The sequence below is a fragment of the Crassostrea angulata genome, chromosome 10 (genome assembly GCF_025612915.1).
Source record: "Crassostrea angulata isolate pt1a10 chromosome 10, ASM2561291v2, whole genome shotgun sequence".
In the NCBI taxonomy this organism is placed as follows: Eukaryota; Metazoa; Mollusca; class Bivalvia; order Ostreida; family Ostreidae; genus Magallana; species Magallana angulata.
The window spans coordinates 20925023-20946935 of NC_069120.1; the positions used below are offsets into that span (position 1 = coordinate 20925023).

Sequence of the window (21913 nt, forward strand, 5' to 3'; positions counted from 1 at the left end):
GTTCTTCGAATCTGGTATAACATTATTCACAAGTATTAAATGTGGTGCGGTACTTTTACATGTATTCTGTGATAACCGTCGCATTAGCACTATCACAATATGGCTGGTTCACCGTGTTCACCTGTAAAGATAACGGCCCAGAACAACGTTTATTGCCAGTTTACCTTTATCTCGGATTTTGTATTACTTCTAAGGATTTGGGTAGATTAGGTAAGCAACTTGATGCACCTGTTTATAATTAAACGTCACAAAACTTGAAAAACAAAATAAGGGCGTCGCCTTGAGGTGTGGATCAGTCGATGCATGATTTACTTTAACGTCCTACACTGTAGTTGACCCACGCACGTGTAGTTTATCATGGAGGAAACCATTTTAACTGACCAGTGGGCGTAATTTTCAAGTTTGCAAAAGGACCCAGGTAATTTTACAAGTTCACAGGTACTCAATCACGGAACGTACATCATCTTTTTCCAAATCATTAGCTACATGTCTGCAGCTCCAGGTCTGAAAAAAATTGGATAGACGACCTGTCTATCCAAATATTTTCAAACGGGAGCTACAAACCTGCAGCTAAGGTCGTCCATCCATATTTTTTAGCCTTAGCATGGATTAAGCTACAGACCTGCAGCTAGCAAATCACTACAAAGTTTTATCCCTTGGCGCTTAGTTCATAGTTTGAAAACGTATTACTATTTGCTTATATATAAACTAGCAAGGTATGTCAAGTGCCCGTCTGCGTAATAATGCTGGCATTTATCATATGGATATCGAGATAATTAGGAATCAGCAACATTTGTTGTTGCATTTTATTACCAAGCTTTGGTCAACACAGACTTTCAAAGTTGTTTACATGGTGGTGACAATGGACGTTCTCTTCTTTATTTCATTTTCATCACGTCTGTTTCGCGACAGAGCAGAAATACTACTACATGTACTGTCAATTCCTCGTTAGAAATGTCTGTCGAAGTGGTGGTCAAGAACAGCTGTCAGTCAATAGGGGAGGGGCCACACTGGGACGACAGGACGAACTCGCTGTTGTATGTGGACATTCTGAGCAATGACGTACACCGATGGATTCCAGACACCGGGAATGACGAAAAAATACACCTAGGTACATAATTATGTACACTGGACGGTAATGAATAATTGTGTTTAAAATAAAACGTCTGCAATACTAGATCTAAAATGTTCTCCTGACAACCTATAATTCTTAATGATATTATGCATGAAATGACCTGCACTTGTTCATTGCTTTATATTTGATCGCGATTTGTGAATTAATACTTAATACTATATGAAGTCTTGGTAATCATAATCAAAAGTTGTATTAATTGGCATAAAAAGTCGATAGCATTGAGGAAAAAATCATCAATGCTACTGTATGTATTTTAGGAGCGATAATTTTTCTGAACTTGTAGATGACAGTGTAGGGTTTGTTGTTCCGTGCAGAAAAGGGGGCTATATTGTGGGTCTGGGTCGCTCGCTATCTCATGTCGATTGGGATTCCCGGAAGATCACGAAACTTCACGAAGTAGACAAAGGAACAAAAAATCGGTTTAACGACGGCAAATGCGACCCGAGGGGAAGAGTATGGGCGGGTAAGTATTTGGTATACTAAGCACCAAGACAATTCTTAGATCTATAGATAGAAAAATCTGAGAGGGCGACATTATTGCAGCTAATAATTGCAAGAAAAGTTATTTGGATAGAAAGAGCAATCCACATGTATCTATGGAAAGTCATGGTTTGCAACATAAAATTTATTGAACTTTTAAAGGAACCATGGGATACGAATCGGAACCAGCCAATCCGGAGAGAGAAAGAGGATCTTTGTTCCGATTGGATGTTGACGGTTCTCTTCACGCATGCGTAAACAAGATCAATATATCAAACGGTCTTGCGTGGACTGCAGACAACAAAACCATGTATTACATCGACTCACTCCCCCGGAAAGTGTATGGCTTTGACTACGACAGTGAGACGGGCAATATAAGTTAGTATGGGAGTTGTGTAATACCATTTTGCACGTGTATAATGTTTATATTCTTACTTGTACTACATGTATTTATGTCCTTTCGACATATTTTGAATCATCAAAGGAAATATATATGGCTAAAAGACACATCAACGCTAAAATATATTTATTTGATAAATTGGAAAGTTGGAAGATGTCAAAAACACTCTTTTTGTATAAAAATAAGGGATAAACAATGATAGGAAACTATACAACAAAAAATATGGATTGGTTTTGAAGGTTTCGAAGGACGCCAGCACACTTCATATAAATAAATCTTACACACATTCCATGATATTCATATCAGAAGCCTTCGCAATGGTGTGTGATTTCTGGACATTTTTCAAAAAAACTGATTAGTGGATTTTCAGTAAAAAAGGTCGTTTAATATCATCTGTCAGACGAATATCATATTTACATTTCGATTTTTAAACGTCTGCATTCACCTTCCAAAGGTAACCAGCGCGTGGTCGTGGATTTTGGAGAGGGGACAATCCCCACCCTCGGGTACCCAGACGGCATGTGTATTGACACAGAGGATAAAATATGGGTTGCTTGTTACGGCGCCGCGAAAATAGTTCGATTTGATCCAACAACTGGTGAGGCATTTCTAAATATAATTCTGTTGCCATTTTCATCATGTGTATTTCTGTAATTTATACCTTAAAAAAAAAACAAGAACTTTATAGAATATGTTTTAAACTGAAAACCCCCTGAAGATTTAATGAATGAGGGGATGTTGGTTTTCATTTGAAGTTTAAGCGACCGTAACATACTTCTATAATTTCAATTTTCCAAAAGTATACAATCAAATCTGTATTCAAATGTTTAATTTTGCAGGTAAACAATTGAAAACTGTTGACATTCCTGCTATAAGAACAACTTCTTGTTGTTTTGGCGGGAAAAACTTCGATGAACTGTATGTGACGTGTGGCGTGCAGGGATCAACGGAGGAGGAAAGAGAAAAGTATCCGATGACTGGGTCGGTTTTCCGGGTGACGGGTTTAGGAGTGCGGGGGCGCCCCGCCAATGTGTATGAAGGATAGGCAGCCGAGCTGTTGCAGAGAGATTGCGTTTTAAGTAATGGTTATACGAACTTACTCCAGGCAGAGTTTTTATCATATACTAGTATTAAAAATGTTCTTTTTATTGAATAAATTTTTACATGGTATTTTTAATTTTTTTTTTTAAATTGAAAATTGTTGACGACGTTGTCAATAACCACATAATGAAAACGAATCAGTAAATAATACACGATCCGCAATAAAAGCTGCATTCATGTCCAAGAATTTATATTTAAAACTTTAATGATGAAGAAATTCTGTAATTCACATTTAGAGGATCTGATTGAAGCCACAGGTGCTTGAGGAACATCTCCCACCCTGAAGTATAGACCCGCTGTTCTTTACTCTCTTTTTAAATTAAATTATCTATTTATAGCATATTCCTTATCTGATTTATATACTCATTGCACATTATAAAAGTCCAACAATTTTATACAATTTTATTATTTAATTTCTTGATTGAAAATGCAAGAAGTAAAGTTATTACTGCGTTTAGTATATAAAAATGATGCATGGTCACGATTTTAATCAAAAATTAGTTTTTTGATTTTAATGTTTCCAATGCTTTAATAAGGCATTTTTAATAGGCAACCGGCATTTGAGTGTCATTCGTTGAGTTATAAGCGAGTTACAGGGCTTACAATTCTTTGCTATGTAAACAAAGCTTTTGTTTACATTTTGAATGTTGAAGTGAAAATTCCAGTTTTAGACATAAAAAGAATGTGTTCATTGTTAGGAACTGTTTATTTATGCTCAAAATGAATAGGAATACGAACAAATCAGCTTGAAAATGTTTTTTACATGTATTTTGAATCTTTGTAAACAAAAACAGGGCACGAGCCTTGTTTACATGACAAAGAATTGCTAGCCATTAATTTTTGCTTATAACTCAATGACTGACTCTCTTTCATCTGTTCATTAGAAATGCATTCCTAAAGCATTGTAAATAATAAAAACAGAAAAATAGAATTTGACCAAAATCGTGACCATGTCCCTTTACACGTGTTAATCGCGTAGGGAGACTGTAATAAAATAGCATATTCACAGACTTGGTACAAATGATATTTTTTCCATTGTAATTTAAATAAAAAGAGAATGGACATTCAAAACTTGGTACTTGTAATTTTAAACATTTACAGATTGTATCTAACTAACATTTAAGTGGAGTTATATATCAATTAAGACATAATATGATTGTTAAATTTTATTTGTTATGATCGGCCATAAAAGGTAGGATTTCGTCGTCGTTTTCTGTCCGTTTCACTGCTTTTAACGGTGTTGAATGCAGTGTGACAAATTGACGATCCGCTCTTTCCATTATTTACACTACGCCATTTCATTTGTCCACTCGCCCAGGTGTGCACAGGTAAACAACGGGAAACCGAATATTGCTTTCCTCTCATTCATTGATCTGTTGATAAATTAAGATACTATTTCATCGGATCAAAAGACCTGATTGACTGTGCTTTTGACCCGCTGAATTTGAAATGCCAGTTGCGCAATACTGATTTTGTTTCTTTTAATCGCAGATATTTCTTTTTTATTTTTAGCACAGTATAAACTTTAAAACAAATCTGATCGGAAATGGAAATTCCGGACGAACTGCTGGTGTGCGGATTTTGTCACAGTCGTTTGGAGTCCCCAAAGCTTTTGCCATGCCTTCACACTATCTGTGGCAATTGTGTTACAGAAAAGAGAGACAGCCTGGATCAATGCCCTACCTGTCATCAAGCTATAGAAGGATTAGATAAGGTGGGTGCGCTTCCAGACGACAATTTCAGTAGAAGTATAATAGAGTTTTCAAAAACTAAAGACGACACTACTGGTGTAGAACTTGAGTCCCTCCCAGAACTGTTGAAAGAATTGGAAACTCAGCAAAACGGAGTCAAAATCAGCCTGAAAAAGATAAAGCTGCGATCTGAAGAGTCCAGCTATCATGCATTTAAGAACGAAAGGGAGTTCTCCAAAATCAAAAGAAAGGCAGAAACGGATATCAGGGAAAAAATCACTTCGCTGAAAAATCGATTTGAGAAATATCTTCAAGAAAAAGAGGCCACCATGATGCACGAGCTAGACCAGGCTTTGGATGAAGAGGAGTTCGAACTTTCTCAATCCGTCATCTGGAATCAGTCCGTTATGAGATCAATTGAAAACAAAGAAGAGATTTTAGAAAAATGTAATTTGCAGTCCATCAAATCCCAACCCAAGGCACTGGCATACAAAAATGTCCTAGAAGAAATGAATAACCACTTGACCAAAATAGGGGGATCCATCTCACTGAAAACTCCCCCAAAGCTAGAGGTGAGTTTCAAGTATAATCAAGAAATTGAAGAAGTCTTCACAAAACCGTTAGGGGTCGTTGAAGCAAACAAACCAGGAAGGATAATAGCTGAAGATGAAACCAACTTGAGAGTTGAGTTGCCCTCTGCCCCGCCATTTGCAAATTACCCTTACAAAAATGCAGAGTATCAGAGAACATTTCCGACTCTTCTGCCAGAGGATAACAAGGGGTATGTCGTGGGAATAACTTGGATTCCTCCAGATCGCCTGGTTCTTGTTGATAAATGGAACTCCAAGTTAAAGCTGTATCATGAAAGCGGTGACCTGTTCAATGTGATGGTATTTTCTGGTGGAGAACCTACAGATATTGTGTACACCAAATGTACAAACTTCCGACACTTTTTCATTGTAACAATCCCGAGTGGGCGGCTTTTGCTACAAGTGGCCGTTGAAGACAAAATAATGAGAATATCAAGCCGCATCACAACCCTAACTGGCTACACAAGTATTTCCTACGACAAGCGGTGCTCCAGGCTGATCGGCGGGGTATGCCAGCCTTACGGTTCGCCGAGAATAGACATCATCAACTCCAACGGGACAGTCGAGTTTACAATCGCCTCCGACATACAACAACGACCTTACTTTATCTGCCCACGATCCATCGACATCTTCCAGCATGGCATTATTTCCGGATGCGACTGGCAGAAGAATCGAATACTCTTTATTTCTCGAGACGGAACCATCCGGGGATCTTTCCACGGAACTTCGGATTTCCCTCTCCTGAACCCTGTCGGCACAACTCTTGACGGAAGGGACCATCTTCTGGTTGCAGATTGCAAGAGAAACAAAATTCACATCGTGTCATCTAACGGCACACATCTTGGGAGCTATGATACAGCAGCTAACGTGGACGGTCCTCGAGAGATCAACGCGATTTCGGACGGGAATTCCTCCAAACTGGCTGTTTCCCATGGAGCTGGATTTATAAGCATTTACCACCTCACCGACTAGACTGACTCTCCAAACACGGCGCGCATTAATTTTTTACTCAAAGATTATTAACAATGTGTTATATTATTTCAACGGCACGAGTAAACAGAACAAGGCGATGCACAAAGAAACTGTACAGAAATTTCCCTAATATGAAAATAATGGCATTATCTATGATATTTTTCAATATATTAGTACTTATTATAAGTACCTGTAATTATTATATACATTTATGGTTTTGTAGGAAAACAATACTCAATAACTTGACTTTTAACAGAAGTTTTTTCATTGCTAAAATTTGTTTTGTAAGACTTTAGAATAGCACGAAGTTAATGTAGTAAAAAGTTGTATAATACATTTTTTATACTATGCATGAATTAAATATGTAATTTGTATTGCACAAGTCTCATAAACGTGTATCCCAATTCTATGGGTTGTTTATGTTAATATTCATAAAAATTACGGAATATATAACGGGCATTGGAAACGAAAGTCTTTTAAAAGTTCTTACAACATCAGTTGACCGGTATCGTTATCCAAGGAGTTATTCGAACAATAAGGGTACCTTTTTGGCAGCCGCCCGCCCGCCACCCACTTTCACCATTTCAATAACTGGATTTATCCTTTGGAAAACCCTGTTGAAAACAAGAAACAACCAAAACACTTTTATTTTATAAAGTCTCCCTATTTAGAACCATTTTAACAGGAGCTTGGACTTTGGGCAGTTATGTCAAACAACACTATGACGTAGGTCTGTCTATTTCATTGCTGCCCACTCAGCCATTGCTCTTTGAAATCAACACGATTTGTGTGGCTTTTGGGCTGAGACTACCCAATCGGTGTATATTTCGCTTGAAACCGCGTCATTTTCAACTTGTTTTGACGCAAAAAAATATAGTAACATCTTACCGAAAGTCCAAGGTCTTGTTAAAATGGTTCTATAGTAGTAGGCGCGTAGTTCTAATTTTCATAGGCGTCGGAACCGGAGGAGGGGGGCTGGGGGGTGTGTGGCTTAAGTCCCCCCCCCACTTTTTTTTTTTGCAAAGTTTGACCTAACCATTAGGCACAAAGCATCATAGAGGGTTCAGCCCCCCCCCCCCCCACTTTTTCTTGCAGCAAAGATAATTGTTAATTGTTCCTAAATCTACCTTGAAAAGAATGAGAAGTTGAAGTCATAGGTATACTACTAGCCCCCCCCCCCCCCCCCCCGGATTAGGAATTTCGTGATTTTGGGGGGGGGGGATTTAGGTAGGGTAAGAATCTTTTTTGAAACAATAGGTATTCTCTCTCCCCCCCCCCCCCTCCCACGTATTACGATTTTCTTTTTCTTTTTTTTTGCTTGTCAAGATTTCTGATGATTAGTCTAGCCCCCCCCCCCCCCCTCCCCCCAACCTTTCAATTTGCTTCCAACGCCACTGTTTTTAGATATTATATGATCTTTAATTGTTAGAAAAAACATAATATTTTCAAATTTTCTAATTTATAATACATCTGGAATGTAAAGAGAATATAAATGCAAAATTTAAAGTTTCCTGTTCCTACCTTGTTGCATTATTCGCAATTCGTCATAATAACAACTCTTGTTTTTTGCTGTGTTTTCTTTCAGCTATGGAAAGTTACACCTTTTTGTCCCCATTTTCCTTACGTAGTCAAAATTTATTATTCCTTGACTTTGTTTTTTTTTTTTTTTTGATCTGGCCGTAATAACCGTGGTTGCCTTTGATTTTACTTTTGTGCATATTATTTTGGTATAAAATCTCACTGTTCTGTAAATGAATTCCTCAAAAAACTATAAGTCAAAATATGGTCCAGGAGATCTACCCCCCCCCCCCCCAAAAAAAAACCTACGTTTAATCGTTAACGTAATATTGGCGTACGAGTTTTTCGTAGGATTATTGTTACGTTACGTCAAAACAGTCGTAGGTTTAAGTCGAGTATAAATTGACGTAAGTTCATATTTGCTATGTTAATAATTGAAGTATAGCAATTCTCCCTTCATTTATATCAGAAACAAAATTAATAGAAGAAAGTCCTATTCAATAAAGGGCTATGGTTTACATGTACCGTGAAAAGGACAGTGCTGAGCTTCTTTTGCATCCCGTGCAGCAAAATGAATTAACAGGGGTTTGTTTGAATTTTATTTTAAAAAATAACTTTGAAGATCATTTGGAAAAGAGAGATTTGGTCTCTGCTTTTGGCTTCGGAAAGAATAATCGTTTATGTGCTAAAGATAACAAACTTTGTTTGCTGAAGTACAGATTTGTCGTTGCATTAAGAAATAAAGACTCATCCACGTTAAGAGCATTCAGCTCTCCTTGCACCGAATATCCGACAACAGCCGAATAGCAGTGTGGATATGTGCCGCCTTACTTCCACGTTTTACTCTATGCCCCTGACGTAGCGCGACACAGACGTGCCAGGGGTGGACCTTTTCACGTCAGCCATTGGCCAGTACAGTAACACGAACAGCATTTGAGGTTAAGGTCATAAGGTAAACATGGTAAATGTATGTTTAATGCATTTCTGATCTCGCTTATATATATGATCGATCGACTCGTCGACTCGGCAATTTTGATAAATAAATATTGTATGGAATACATGTAGGGAAATATTGCAATATACCACCTTATATTAAATTTTATCAATCAGTCACTCAGTCGATAAGCTAAATATAAAAAAAAAAACATTCTATCCCTACTACATATAAATACACCACCTTGTTTATTTTAGTAGCATCGTCGGAAACCCGGATAAGCCCGACCGTGGATTTCCGACGATGATGTAGTAGGGGTAGAATTTTTTTTATGTCTGGCTTATTGATAACTGATTGATAAAAATTCAGGTGCCTATGAATAAACAAAATATAATAACTATATATTTCAAACGTTATTTTCTCTATGTCTAGCAACATCAGGTGTAATTTTAAAAAGATGTCTGTTGAGTGTGTCATACAGAATGCGGCAAAAACGGTGGGGGAAGGACCTCATTGGGATGACGTCACCAATACTCTATTATACGTAGATATTTACGTAAACGCTATCCACAGATATGATCCAGACAGTGGTAAAGACGAAAGAATTGTCCTAGGTACATACTGGCTTATTAGGAATTTGATAATTTGTAATTAAAAAACTAACTTGAGAGGCTGTCATATCTAAACGTCCATGCGCTGGCGCTGCATTTTGTTTGCAAAGTTGTACTCAGTGTAAGATCTGGTTAAAGAGTTATTTTAAAAGAGAAGGTTCTTTTGCTAACAAATTTCAAAAGTAAATGTAGAGAAACGCAACACACGAAAGTAAGAAAGCAGTACAGTTTTTAAAAAATTAGTACATCCAGAAAGTTTGTTACAAATTGGCTAATTTATGATAACGCATAAAAATCAGATGAAAAGGAAGGTAACACAAACGTTTAGTAAAGTGTATTACGCAATTAAAATAGCCCTCTCTCTCTCTTTGCATTATGCTTCAGACGGCACTGTGGGATTTGTGGTTCCCGCAAAAAAGGGGGGATTGATCGCTGGAGTAGGACGTTGTCTGGTCCACGTGGACTGGGACTCCAAGAAAGTGACCAAACTTCACGAAGTGGACCATGGACTGCAGACACGCTTCAATGACGGCAAATGTGACCCCCAGGGAAGGGTCTGGGCAGGTACAGACATGATAATATAAATTATGAATATTTTCGAGGTGCGTGTACAGTGTAACAAAGCTAGGTTTTTTGATTGGTTTGGTAAATATACTACGAAAGTATTTTTAACCGGGATTTCCAACGGAAAAATCCGGTGACTTAAATGGTGAAAATGGTGGGCGGGCGAGCAGCTGCCAAAAGGGTACCCTCATTGTACGGATAACTCCTACAGTTTTCAAGATAGGACGTTGTTCTTTTGCAGATAATTGTATATATATCACAGGTGTGCATTTTGCTAGGAATTTGATTTCTGATAATTTATGAAAAAAATACCAGCTGTTGAACTTAGTCGTTTTTTGGCAAAATAATGCAAATAGGGTACCCTCATTTATTAGAGGTGTGTATATTGCTAGGATGTTGATTTCTGACAATTAATGAAAGAAATACCAGCTTTTGAACTTAGTCATTTTTTGGCAAAATATTGCATATAGGGTACTCCATTTCACTGGATACGGTAGGTAGTGTTTATCAATTCAGGGTTGACATGGATTATGGATACAGTTCACATAAAAGAAAACCCGGTTTGTTGTCACATTGACAGCTTTTCACTTGTTATTTTTCCTTTTCTGGGAAACGTGTTCTAGCAAGCTGTATGATATTTCAAATATCATATGCGATGGAGATAGAATTTATCTTACCCCTTGTCTAATAAATTGTTGATGAAATGAGTAAAGAAGGGTTTTATGACAGTAGATAATATCAACGGATTTCTTCAATTATCTGTTTCTTTTGGAATAGGAACCATGGGCCCCCCAAAACCAGACATTCCAAGTATGAAGAAAATCGGAAGTCTGTATTGTCTGGATTTAGACGGTAGCTTACGGACGGTGATACAGGAAGTGGGTATTTCTAACGGACTGGCTTGGTCAGAAGACGGAAAGACAATGTACTATATCGATTCTACTCCGCGGCAAATGTACAGATTTGATTTCGATGGTTCCACAGGAAAAATAGGTTAGTTAACCTTAATTAGTATCAATACTTTAAAGTTTTTTAAAAATGTTTTAATTTTTCAATGTTCCCATCAAAATTAACACATTGAAATGTTTTATTAGTCAGATTTAAAGTTAAGTTCGATTAATATAGATTTTCAGGAAAAATTATCTTGTTTTTGTTTTATTGGCAACTTTTTGCAAATGCTATTCCTAATCTAAAAACCGTAATAAAATAGATTTTTTTTTAAAGATAACAATTAGGAAAAATCTCATTGTTTATTTTGTCCAGGGAACAAAACTGTGTTTATTGACAACTCAGGCAAGTCCATGCCCGAGTTTGGTTTACCGGATGGAATGACACTGGACACCGAGGGGAACGCCTGGGTCGCCAACTTCTTTAGCAGGAAAGTCGTCAAGTACAGCACGAAAACAGGTTGATAAATTGAGAGAGAGAGAGAGAGAGAGGGGGGACGCATACCACGTTCTGATGTACGTAAACGTATTGTGTCCGTAAACTTATTGTGCAAGTCTGACGATAATATGATAGCATGGGGATGGGGGTTTGCGGTAGCTTACGATGTGAATTTGGTAACTTTTCCAGGTGTGTGCGGTTTAGGGAAAGTCGGTTTTGAACCCATTTTCTCCTGTAGATGCGCACATGAATTGAAGACCATTAAAGGTTTTTACATGCACATGTATATCGTTGAATTTTGGAAGAACCCTGATGAAACTACTATATTTGTGATTGTTACACAATGCTACACAAAACACTGTACTATATATTAAATTCAATTGTAATATATATGAATTGAATGAAACATTATAATCAAAGATATTAATTCAAATGATTTGCTTGTTCGAATATGAACAGTTACGTGGAAAGAAATAGAGAGAGAAAAATCTTGATAATGCTTTACAATTCACATCAACAGGTGAGCCCATGCAGTCTGTGGAATTCCCAGCGTCAAGAATAACATCGTGTTGTTTTGGAGGAAAGGGTTTGAACGAACTTTACGTAACAACGTCTGCTTATGAAGCACCGGAAGAGGAAATGAAAGAGTTTCCCTTATCTGGTTCCCTCTTCCGGGTCAAAGGATTAGGGGTCAAAGGTTTTCCCGCCAATGTTTATGAAGGCAGTGTAACTGTTCAATAAAAAATAGATTGTGTTAACTTCACTTTAACCACATCTTATTCTATGTCGATTCATACGGAATACATACTAGTATAGTATACATCAACCAAAAAAGAAGAGAAAACAGGTTTGGGATCAAAATTGTTTATTACAAGTAAATTGTAATAACACAGTTATTGGACGCAGAGATTGACATATTTCTCCAGCCTCTCCATCTCTTTATGAGCGACTTCGATCTTCTTCTGGATGAGGGCCTCCTCCCTTCTCTGCTGAGCCAGCTTCTGTTTCTGGGACTGGACCTTTTCCTGATCGTCTGTTGAGAAGAAAACAAAACGATTTATTAAACTTGTACACGCATATGGAAGCTTGTACAAATAATTTTTCAATCAAACTACTAGTAATTGCTTTCTAGTATATTACATGTACATAGATTTCCGAAGAATTAGATTGCAGAAACCTACCCCGCCATTTTTCAAAATTCTCTTTCTTGAGCTCTGTTAATCTGCGTGGTGGCATCTTTGGCTCCTCCTCAGAGACAAACGTCAGACCGAAGGCCAGCCCACCCTTCTTCTCCGTCACGTCCTCAGTGACCATTGCACGGCGCACCTTCTCGTACACCTCTGCCTCCTCTTTCATCACTCCCACCTTGTTATTTTTTGCGAAACAACTCTGCAACAATCCCATATCTACACAACCGGACGGTTTCTATCAACAAATTATAGATGAAGACACAAGTGTGACGTCATCCTCTATGAGGTTGCATTATTTGTTGTAACATCCCGAATGGGCAACGTCATAATTGGGGACTTATTGTGACGTCACAATTGGTTTCGACGATTGATGTAGTCAAGTTGTGTACATCAATATGGGGCTGCTGCAGAGTTGTTTTGCGAAAAATAACAAGGTGGGAGTGATGAAGGAGGAGGCGGAGGTGTACGAGAAGGTGCGCCGTGCAATGGTCACTGAGGATGTGACGGAGAAGAAAGGTGGGCTGGCCTTCGGTCTGATGTTTGTCTCCGAGGAGGAGCGAAAGATGCCACCACGCAGATTGACAGAGCTCAAGAAAGAGGATTTTGAAAAATGGAGGGGTAGGTTAATACAGTGCGATTGGTTATGGGGTCATTTTACCTAATTTAATACAGTAAAACCAGTTGATAATCGTATTGGTTTGCGAACACGATGTTTCTAAAACATTTCTGTTTAACAGACGACCAGGAAAAGGTCCAGTCCCAGAAACAGAAGCTGGCTCAGCAGAGAAGGGAAGAGGCCCTCATCCAGAAGAAGATCGAAGTCGCCCATAAAGAGATGGAGAGGCTGGAGAAATATGTCAATCTCAGCGTCCAATAACACTCTTATTACAATTTACTTGTAATAAACAACCTTGATCCCATCCTGTGTTATTACATTTTTATTTGATATTTCCCCAAAAGGAATTGGGATTTTTAAGTGGTATATGATATGGTAAAGTGATGCTGGTTAGTGTTCTGACTTCAAGTTTTTTATTTGTAGTTGCAGTGAAAGAGAATTGTGTTGCATCGAAATTGTAAGAAATGAACAACAAAAAAACTCTTCGTAAATTTCTTTATTTAATAACTACATGTACAAGTATATATAGGCAGGTAAGAGGAACTTGTATTTAGCAGAATTTCTCATCGAAAAAAAATTAAAATGGAAATGACTTCTAAACAAAATTCTTGAACCCCAGCTCAAGAATGTTGGTAAAATAAGGACAATGTTATACATAAGAATTTTTTTTCTTGACTCTTTCACATGTTGCAAGCTAACGGGCTAAAGATTTTAACCTTCTTTTTTTTTTATTTTGAAAAGGTATGAAACTTTAGAAATCTGATGATGAATTCTGGACACGTAAAAGACAAATTGAGTGTATAACTTGAGTGCGCAATGAGGCCTCAACCAAATTGTAAAATTTAAAACTCATTTGCTGATAGTTCTTGCGTTAATTTACTGCTCTACAGGTCATGCAAAGGGTTAAATAGAATAAAACAATTAGCAGTTCATCTTTACTCCCGACCAAAAAAATGTACAATTTACTATATCAGGAATACTATTTAGATCTATCAACCATACTGCATATCTGTCTATCTATTTATTATACCCCTATTCACTAAAAGAGGCACAGGAATTTATTGTAATTATTTACATACATTTCTGTGGATTCTTTATAAGGTTGTATTTTATCTAGGTAAACTTAAAGGCCCATTAGTCTCTTGGAATAATTTTATGTATGGATGATTAAATTTATACATTGTAGCATCATAGAGAACAAGACTTAATATGGAACTGATTAAGCATGTTTTGAAAGTAAGTTTTAAGTGTATTCAAAACATGGTTGCAAAAGTTGGATAGGATTCTGAATTGGAATTCCAATACTTTTTCATTAAAAAAAAATTCCTCACATGAAAAACTACAATTCTTGTTATCTGTGACGCTTTATCGAGATCCTCAGATAAATAAAATGATATGTCTTACATTCGGCTCTAGACAGACACTTGACATGATGAACCTAGTATGTATGTCAGTATCCTGGGATTGAAAGGAAAGTCTAAGAACCAGTCGGCTGTTCAAGAGGCTGTGTGGTCAACACATTAACCTTCAGATATACCTTTAGTTTTAAGAAATGCTGTTTTAAGCTATCAACTTTTATGTTGTAAAATAAAATCCATATTTATTAGCTTAAATGTTGAGTATTTTCCTATATCTTTATATAGAGTTCTTCATCTTAAGGAGATCATTATAGTCTAAAAATGGCCACAACCATCGAACTTTCTTAAAATGGTACTAAGCTAAAGATAAAAAAGGTAGAACTGGGTTGTTTTTTTTTAACTTTAATGCATTTAAAATATAAAGAACATAAAACCAAGTCAATCCATAGAATAGATATGTTATATCTCTATACAATTAAACACTAGGAGGAAGGGGGGGGGGTGGTAAGAAAATGTTTAGAAATGAAAACAATGTGCAACAATTCGTTATTCTTTAATATTAGCTGTAAAATCTTATCAAAACAAGTTGACAATTTCAACCACAAACGTGTATTGTTGCCCGGGTAAGTAATTATACCAGACTAGCTCTTATACTCTGCAGGGAAACGAGGTTTCAGTACGATATCACAGCAGCTGTTCAAGAAAACACTGTGTTTGTACTCGCGACGAGCTATCTAGTTCACAAGATTATTGACATACAAACCGCGTCCGATAAGTCAGTGTACGTACTATACATGCATTACTGATGCCCTGGTTTTAATTTCCCCCTAGACAAAGATTTTAAAATGGCTGTTGAATGTGTGGTCAAACATGCAGCAAAATCCGCTGCAGAGGGTCCTCATTGGGATGACGTCACCAACACACTTCTTTTCGTGGACATACTTGAAAACACCGTTCATAGATATCACCCTGAGACGGGAACTGTCGACGTCATTCAGTTAGGTAAATATAAACAAGAGTATTACCTATGGCTAGGGAAATATTTACTAAGATATTGTTTTCGTCTACGTGTCCACGTGTAGAACTCTGATTTACCCGAGGCGTGTTCAATCGAGCAAGCGCTCGCCAAATTCCCTATACCAATACCTGCAACAAAAATTTTAGCGAGCGTTCCCGAGCGCTCGCTTTGCTGAACACGCCTCTGTTATCTGTAACTGCATACCACCCCTGCGAATGTTATTGTCATTTAAATTTTAGACCACGTGGTTTTATTTGACCCTTTCAGTTTCGCAGTTAAAACCGTGCCTCGTGTTTATAGTCTATTTCAGAGAATCTAGGTGCTTGTAATCAATATAAAACCTAGAGGTTTATTGACTTTAAATTTTATCGTCATTAATTGGTGGATAAAATGTGTTCTAGAAATAAATGTGACAATACAAAAAATAGTTTTTTTCTGCTGTTGCAACAATAAACATGATTGGAAGAGATCCCCCTTAGGGGTTTTTTTCGATCCGCGCCTGACCTAGTAATAGAATCAATAGTGAAAACGACTGTACTATTTTATGCAGAATGTTCCTTGAAAATGGCTCAATATACTAAGTTTTTATGCAAAACAGACACACATTATTTTTTTAAAAACATGGTATTGCACACAACAAGCATCAAACATGGTTATGATTTTAAGTCAACCCAATGTTTATATTTTTAACCACTCTACACGTGGTTGAACACGAACGATAACTCTGTTCTGAATATCATCGTTTAATTTAAATATTCGCTAGGTAGTAAAATAAAACATACATCTTAGACGATTTTTATGTTTTAACATAACTCGAAGCAGGATATGATATGAAAAAGGACCAGTACTTACGTATTTTGAGAATATTATCCGAGCACATATACTTTCGCTTGAAATTTCACAGGAACTGAACAATTCTCGGTGAAGTCTCGTGAACTTTCATTCGAGCACCTCTGGATTTATTATATTCTTAGCAACGATAAAGAACACATTCCGAACACATTCGCAGGGGTGATACGAGTACCACGTATTCTCGTAGAGGACCGCCTAACGTGTATCATGTGCAGTGTGTTCTTATGTTGCATGTTGAAAATAAAATAATGAGTATTTCACATTTTTTTCAACACGTGAGCAGGTGTGCCTCCGACTTTTTAATCAGGATACTATAACTATTCTTTTTTAAACTGATGACATCCTGAACCATTTCTGATCAAGCTAATTCTGAGAATTGTGTCCTTCGCTTAAGGTGGTGTGGGACATCTGTCGATTTTAATGTGGATTAAAGTACATTAAAATTAGAATACTTTCACTGGTTTAGAATTACACTTCCGCTCGAAATTTCACAGGACTTAAACAAAGTTCGGTGAAGTCTCGTGAACTTTCATTCGAGCACCTCTGGATTTATTATATTCTTAGCAACGATAAAGAACACATTCCGAACACATTCGCAGGGGTGATACGAGTACCACGTATTCTCGTAGAGGACCGCCTAACGTGTATCATGTGCAGTGTGTTCTTATGTTGCATGTTGAAAATAAAATAATGAGTATTTCACATTTTTTCAACACGTGAGCAGGTGTGCCTCCGACTTTTTAATCAGGATACTATAACTATTCTTTTTTAAACTGATGACATCCTGAACCATTTCTGATCAAGCTAATTCTGAGAATTGTGTCCTTCGCTTAAGGTGGTGTGGGACATCTGTCGATTTTAATGTGGATTAAAGTACATTAAAATTAGAATACTTTCACTGGTTTAGAATTACACTTCCGCTCGAAATTTCACAGGACTTAAACAAAGTTCGGTGAAGTCTCGTGAACTTTCATTCGAGCACCTCTGGATTTATTATATTCTTAGCAACGATAAAGAACACATTCCGAACACATTCGCAGGGGTGATACGAGTACCACGTATTCTCGTAGAGGACCGCCTAACGTGTATCATGTGCAGTGTGTTCTTATGTTGCATGTTGAAAATAAAATAATGAGTATTTCACATTTTTTTCAACACGTGAGCAGGTGTGCCTCCGACTTTTTAATCAGGATACTATAACTATTCTTTTTTAAACTGATGACATCCTGAACCATTTCTGATCAAGCTAATTCTGAGAATTGTGTCCTTCGCTTAAGGTGGTGTGGGACATCTGTCGATTTTAATGTGGATTAAAGTACATTAAAATTAGAATACTTTCACTGGTTTAGAATTACACTTCCGCTCGAAATTTCACAGGACTTAAACAAAGTTCGGTGAAGTCTCGTGAACTTTCATTCGAGCACCTCTGGATTTATTATATTCTTAGCAACGATAAAGAACACATTCCGAACACATTCGCAGGGGTGATACGAGTACCACCTATTCTCGTAGAGGACCGCCTAACGTGTATCATGTGCAGTGTGTTCTTATGTTGCATGTTGAAAATAAAATAATGAGTATTTCACATTTTTTTCAACACGTGAGCAGGTGTGCCTCCGACTTTTTAATCAGGATACTATAACTATTCTTTTTTAAACTGATGACATCCTGAACCATTTCTGATCAAGCTAATTCTGAGAATTGTGTCCTTCGCTTAAGGTGGTGTGGGACATCTGTCGATTTTAATGTGGATTAAAGTACATTTAAATTAGAATACTTTCACTGGTTTAGAATTACACTTCCGCTCGAAATTTCACAGGACTTAAACAAAGTTCGGTGAAGTCTCGTGAACTTTCATTCGAGCACCTCTGGATTTATTACATTCTTAGCAACGATAAAGAAAACATTCCGAACACATTCGCATGGGTGAATCGTATGTAACGAAATCGAAAGGTTAATATACGCGTGTGACGATGCCTATTTATGAGTAGACTAAGTGTTCAACTTTAAGGGAAAAAAAGAAGAATGTGCAACACGAGAATCGGCCTGTCTATGAATGATTCTCTTTAACAACATATAGCCTGTTTATTGTGTTCTATTGTAAACCGGTATGTAAAACTGGAGATGTATTTACTTAACCTTTGATCATATAGTTGGGATCTCCTTTAGGCTAAGGGGTGTTAAGATAAAAAGTTCATTGCAGATACTCAAAGGTTTTTAAAGCTGCTTGGTCCGATTTTTTTGTAATTACAGTATCTGATTTTTTTCCATACAAATCATATATCTTAGAAAGCTATGGACTTTCTCCTATTTACACAAGCAGAATCAGTCTCCTTTCAAAGTTAGAAATATTGAAAGTAAATAAAAATAATTTCTCTTTGGGCAAACGAAAAAACAAACCAAAATGCATCACGGGAATGTTTAGAAAAGGAAACCGCTTGGTTTCGTCCCCCGAATGATTGGGGTTATTCAACCCGCACGCTATGCATCGATTGTAAAGAAAGCAGACTTTAGAAATATTAGCGAACAAAACGTACACATGTTTATTTGTAATTTGTCTGATCATTTCGACCTTTATTTAAAGCGATGTCAAATTCGTAATACAACCATACCCGTCTCGTCGTCAGGGGTGAAATTGAACATGAGGCGAAATAGCGCAGTACCTTTTAATGTCGTTTGTTTTGTTTGCAAATTTTGTACGTTTTTTTCTTCATTGAAATTTGGCATAATTGACGGGTAAAACTACTGCAATGTCTATTATTATACATATACTAAGCATAGCCATCGTTTAATAGCGTGCATAAAATTTGATATAAAATCGGACCAAGCAGCTTTAAGATATCGTCAAAAAACAATTCTGTCACATACAGACAGAATCACAGAGGGATGGACGAAAGGCCCAAATAATTACAGTGTATCACCGACTTTTAGTTTGCGGGGATGTATTTCTACATTCAAATATCTCTATTAATTCATAACAAAAGGACAAAATGACATCTGTCATAGTCAAAGTGAAATTTTAACGTTGCATTGTCATCCATTTCAAACTTTCTTTACCTTCCCCTGTCTTTTCTTAAGAAAAAATGAAAAATAAACTTTTTAGATGAGAATGTGGGATTTGTGGTTCCTGCCAGAAAAGGGGGACTGATTGCTGGAGTAGGACGTTGTCTGGTCCACTTGGACTGGGACTCCAAGAAAGTGACCAAACTTCACGAGGTGGACCATGGACTGCAGACACGCTTCAATGACGGCAAATGTGACCCCCAGGGAAGGGTCTGGGCGGGTATGCATTCATACATACTTATATTAGAAACACAGCTTGATAAAAGGGTTGAATTTTAATAAACATGCACCTGGAAAGCAAAGACTGCATTGCAAAGAGTTTAAATTGTAGGAACGATGGGCCCAATGGTTCCCACCATTGAAGGTATGCCCAAGATTGGAAGCTTGTATCGACTGGACTTGGATGGCAGTTTACATACAATGGTAAAAAATGTTGGCATTTCTAATGGTCTTGCGTGGACAGCGGACAACAAATCCATGTTCTTCATTGACTCTACGCCGCGCCAAATCTATCGCTACGATTTTGACAAATCAACAGGAAACATTTGTATGTATCCTAAAATCGAACCACTTTCTACTCACTGAGCATGAAAGTTTATCCTTTTGTCAAAAATTAATACAGTTTCTTAATTTCTATAAAACAAACAGCCAACCAGAGAGTGATTGTAGACAATGCGGGGAAGCCGTTGGATGACTGCGGTTTTCCTGACGGTATGACTGTTGACCAAGAAGACAAGCTCTGGGTAGCGTGTTTCGCAGCCAGTAAAGTCATCAGATACGATCCAGAAACGGGTATAGCATGGTTTACTTATTTTTAAGTTTTATATCGTCTACCCCTTAACAGGTCTTCATCAGGTAGAGTTAATTTCAGTTGTAAATACTGTATACTGGTTCATTTTCGCACCGTTAAATCTTTTGAACTTGCAAAGAGTTTCGCCCCGTCTGAAATTTTCCCATTCACAATTATGTTTAATAAGAGATGGTTTGACAAAATGGAATTCGCCTAGTCTTAAATTCGCCCGCTGACAAGGAGGGCGAAATGGGTGAAAATAAAACGGGGGCGAAATTTCCCCTGTATACAGTAATTATATTTGAACAAATGATATAGGCTTCCTAAATAACTCTTCGGATTGTGCCTACTTTGTTACAGGACAACGACTACAGCATGTTGAAATCCCATCGGCCTCGAGAATCACTTCCTGTTGTTTTGGTGGGAAGAATTTAGATGAGCTTTATGTCACCTCTTCAGCCTATGAAGTTTCGTCAGAAGAATTTGAAAAATATCCGCTTTCTGGGTCCGTGTTTCGAGTCACTGACCTGGGTGTAAGGGGACGAAAAGCACACATTTATGAGGGATGAACGGATCCCCCTAGAGATGTCAATGTGACATTCTCGTTACTGCACATATTAACGACAAAAACTGACGAAGACAGAAAATGAATGCTTAAATTATGAATAAAGTTGTAGTCTTCAATTTTTAAACTTGTTGTAAATTAGGAGAATTTTATTTTAATCGTAGTAAATAAACCTATACGGTATGTTTATTGAAGTAGAACAATGAAATCTATGCATTGAATCAAAAACATTGGCTGTAGGATATATTTTACATTCATCCATATTAGTTTGTTTTGATATGCTGAATTCATGACCCAGAAATGTAAATAAAAATGTAAATAACATTCTATCACTCAATGTTTAAACAACTGTAATAAAATAAGTGAAAATTTAGTGATTTAATTAACTGTTCAAAAGCCTTTTTCGATCTGGACCTTATATTCTCCCTGAAGCTGAAATTAAAGTCTGAACCCAATGTTAATATCATTTTCTACAGATTTTGAAAACATAATTAAGATAAGCATTTTAGAGTTAATGCTGTTAAGCAAGAAAAAAAATCACATTTTTTTCGTTTTTTATTTATTCCATAAAAGAACAAAAGTAACTAGCTGATGCTATGTTATTTTTTGGAAAATCATTAAACTCATACATGTAACCATTTACTAAAAGAAGATGGGTGAATAAGGCGTGTAAACTGCCCATAGGAGGATAGGTAAGATACTATATAATTAAAATATGACAAATCTAATATTTTTTCTTTCTCAATTATTGAAAACAATGTTTATTTACCATAACGTCGATTTATAACCTTTAGATATGTTCAATATTTAGAATAGGTTGATTTATACTGGGTATGCGTGTCAAAACCTCTAAATAGTGTCATTTTTAGAACTTCTATAGAGTGGGCCTGGGCTCCATATTTTTGTCATAGTCTATATGAGGTTTAAAGGAAATCAAACCGATTTCAATCAACAAAACCGTGGAGAGATGACCCACTATACTTTAAAAATGTCATTTTGTATCCCAACAATTGAACGTTTAAGAGAAATACTACGAGTCCGTCAATTCGTGGTTGAAGTTGCATATAGCATTTAACAAT

The 21913-nt window shown here is 36.9% G+C and overlaps 6 protein-coding genes across 8 annotated transcripts; 5 read left to right on the forward strand and 1 right to left on the reverse strand.

Annotated features, from left to right (window-relative positions):
• Positions 1-58: 58 nt before the first annotated feature.
• On the forward strand, positions 59-3185 carry LOC128166747 (regucalcin-like). Of its 2 annotated transcripts, none has more exons than XM_052832098.1 (6): positions 59-210; positions 953-1111; positions 1419-1598; positions 1778-1993; positions 2470-2613; positions 2855-3185. In XM_052832098.1, the coding sequence occupies exons 1-6, from the start codon at positions 60-62 to the stop codon at positions 3058-3060; spliced, it is 1056 nt and encodes a 351-aa protein (XP_052688058.1). In that variant the 5' UTR covers position 59; the 3' UTR covers positions 3061-3185. The 2 variants fall into 2 exon arrangements, with proteins under 2 accessions (XP_052688058.1, XP_052688059.1); XM_052832099.1 differs by lacking the exon at positions 59-210 and adding an exon at positions 232-418.
• Positions 3186-4355: 1170 nt separating this feature from the next.
• Positions 4356-6776, forward strand: LOC128166089 (uncharacterized). The gene is made up of 2 exons (XM_052831012.1): positions 4356-4444; positions 4629-6776. Exon 2 carries the CDS (start codon positions 4663-4665, stop codon positions 6367-6369), a length of 1707 nt encoding a protein of 568 aa, XP_052686972.1. The 5' UTR covers positions 4356-4444; positions 4629-4662; the 3' UTR covers positions 6370-6776.
• A 1923-nt stretch (positions 6777-8699) lies between these two features.
• LOC128166736 (regucalcin-like) lies at positions 8700-12151 on the forward strand. 2 transcript variants are annotated; one of them, XM_052832070.1, is made up of 6 exons: positions 8700-8839; positions 9254-9435; positions 9817-9996; positions 10774-10989; positions 11260-11403; positions 11903-12151. In XM_052832070.1, the coding sequence occupies exons 2-6, from the start codon at positions 9279-9281 to the stop codon at positions 12121-12123; spliced, it is 918 nt and encodes a 305-aa protein (XP_052688030.1). In that variant the 5' UTR covers positions 8700-8839; positions 9254-9278; the 3' UTR covers positions 12124-12151. The 2 variants fall into 2 exon arrangements, with proteins under 2 accessions (XP_052688030.1, XP_052688029.1); XM_052832069.1 differs by having other exon boundaries at positions 8714-8854.
• Positions 12152-12239: 88 nt separating this feature from the next.
• LOC128166738 (uncharacterized) lies at positions 12240-12793 on the reverse strand. Its single transcript, XM_052832072.1, has 2 exons — positions 12564-12793; positions 12240-12415 (listed from the first exon to the last, which is right to left on the reverse strand). The coding sequence occupies exons 1-2, from the start codon at positions 12784-12786 to the stop codon at positions 12276-12278; spliced, it is 363 nt and encodes a 120-aa protein (XP_052688032.1). The 5' UTR covers positions 12787-12793; the 3' UTR covers positions 12240-12275.
• Positions 12794-12965: 172 nt separating this feature from the next.
• LOC128166739 (uncharacterized) lies at positions 12966-14391 on the forward strand. The gene is made up of 2 exons (XM_052832073.1): positions 12966-13190; positions 13310-14391. The coding sequence occupies exons 1-2, from the start codon at positions 12968-12970 to the stop codon at positions 13447-13449; spliced, it is 363 nt and encodes a 120-aa protein (XP_052688033.1). The 5' UTR covers positions 12966-12967; the 3' UTR covers positions 13450-14391.
• An 880-nt stretch (positions 14392-15271) lies between these two features.
• Positions 15272-20953, forward strand: LOC128166737 (regucalcin-like). Its single transcript, XM_052832071.1, has 5 exons — positions 15272-15548; positions 19520-19699; positions 19811-20026; positions 20128-20271; positions 20630-20953. The coding sequence occupies exons 1-5, from the start codon at positions 15392-15394 to the stop codon at positions 20836-20838; spliced, it is 906 nt and encodes a 301-aa protein (XP_052688031.1). The 5' UTR covers positions 15272-15391; the 3' UTR covers positions 20839-20953.
• Positions 20954-21913: the final 960 nt, after the last annotated feature.

Bases quoted from the DNA above. Each gene is read 5' to 3' on its own strand.
- LOC128166736 (XM_052832070.1), top strand. From the start codon at position 9,279: ATGTCTGTTGAGTGTGTCATACAGAATGCGGCAAAAACGGTGGGGGAA. The intron at 9,436-9,816 runs GTACATACTGGC...ATTATGCTTCAG, and splicing joins AGACGAAAGAATTGTCCTAG to ACGGCACTGTGGGATTTGTG. The intron at 11,404-11,902 runs GTTGATAAATTG...TCACATCAACAG, and splicing joins CAAGTACAGCACGAAAACAG to GTGAGCCCATGCAGTCTGTG.
- LOC128166089 (XM_052831012.1), top strand. From the start codon at position 4,663: ATGGAAATTCCGGACGAACTGCTGGTGTGCGGATTTTGTCACAGTCGT.
- LOC128166738 (XM_052832072.1), bottom strand. From the start codon at position 12,786: ATGGGATTGTTGCAGAGTTGTTTCGCAAAAAATAACAAGGTGGGAGTG. The intron at 12,416-12,563 runs GTAGGTTTCTGC...TCTTCTCAACAG, and splicing joins GAATTTTGAAAAATGGCGGG to ACGATCAGGAAAAGGTCCAG.
- LOC128166739 (XM_052832073.1), top strand. From the start codon at position 12,968: ATGGGGCTGCTGCAGAGTTGTTTTGCGAAAAATAACAAGGTGGGAGTG. The intron at 13,191-13,309 runs GTAGGTTAATAC...TCTGTTTAACAG, and splicing joins GGATTTTGAAAAATGGAGGG to ACGACCAGGAAAAGGTCCAG.
- LOC128166737 (XM_052832071.1), top strand. From the start codon at position 15,392: ATGGCTGTTGAATGTGTGGTCAAACATGCAGCAAAATCCGCTGCAGAG. The intron at 20,027-20,127 runs GTATGTATCCTA...TAAAACAAACAG, and splicing joins CAAATCAACAGGAAACATTT to CCAACCAGAGAGTGATTGTA. The intron at 20,272-20,629 runs GTATAGCATGGT...ACTTTGTTACAG, and splicing joins CAGATACGATCCAGAAACGG to GACAACGACTACAGCATGTT.
- LOC128166747 (XM_052832098.1), top strand. From the start codon at position 60: ATGTATTCTGTGATAACCGTCGCATTAGCACTATCACAATATGGCTGG. The intron at 211-952 runs GTAAGCAACTTG...ATTCCTCGTTAG, and splicing joins TAAGGATTTGGGTAGATTAG to AAATGTCTGTCGAAGTGGTG. The intron at 1,112-1,418 runs GTACATAATTAT...CTGAACTTGTAG, and splicing joins TGACGAAAAAATACACCTAG to ATGACAGTGTAGGGTTTGTT.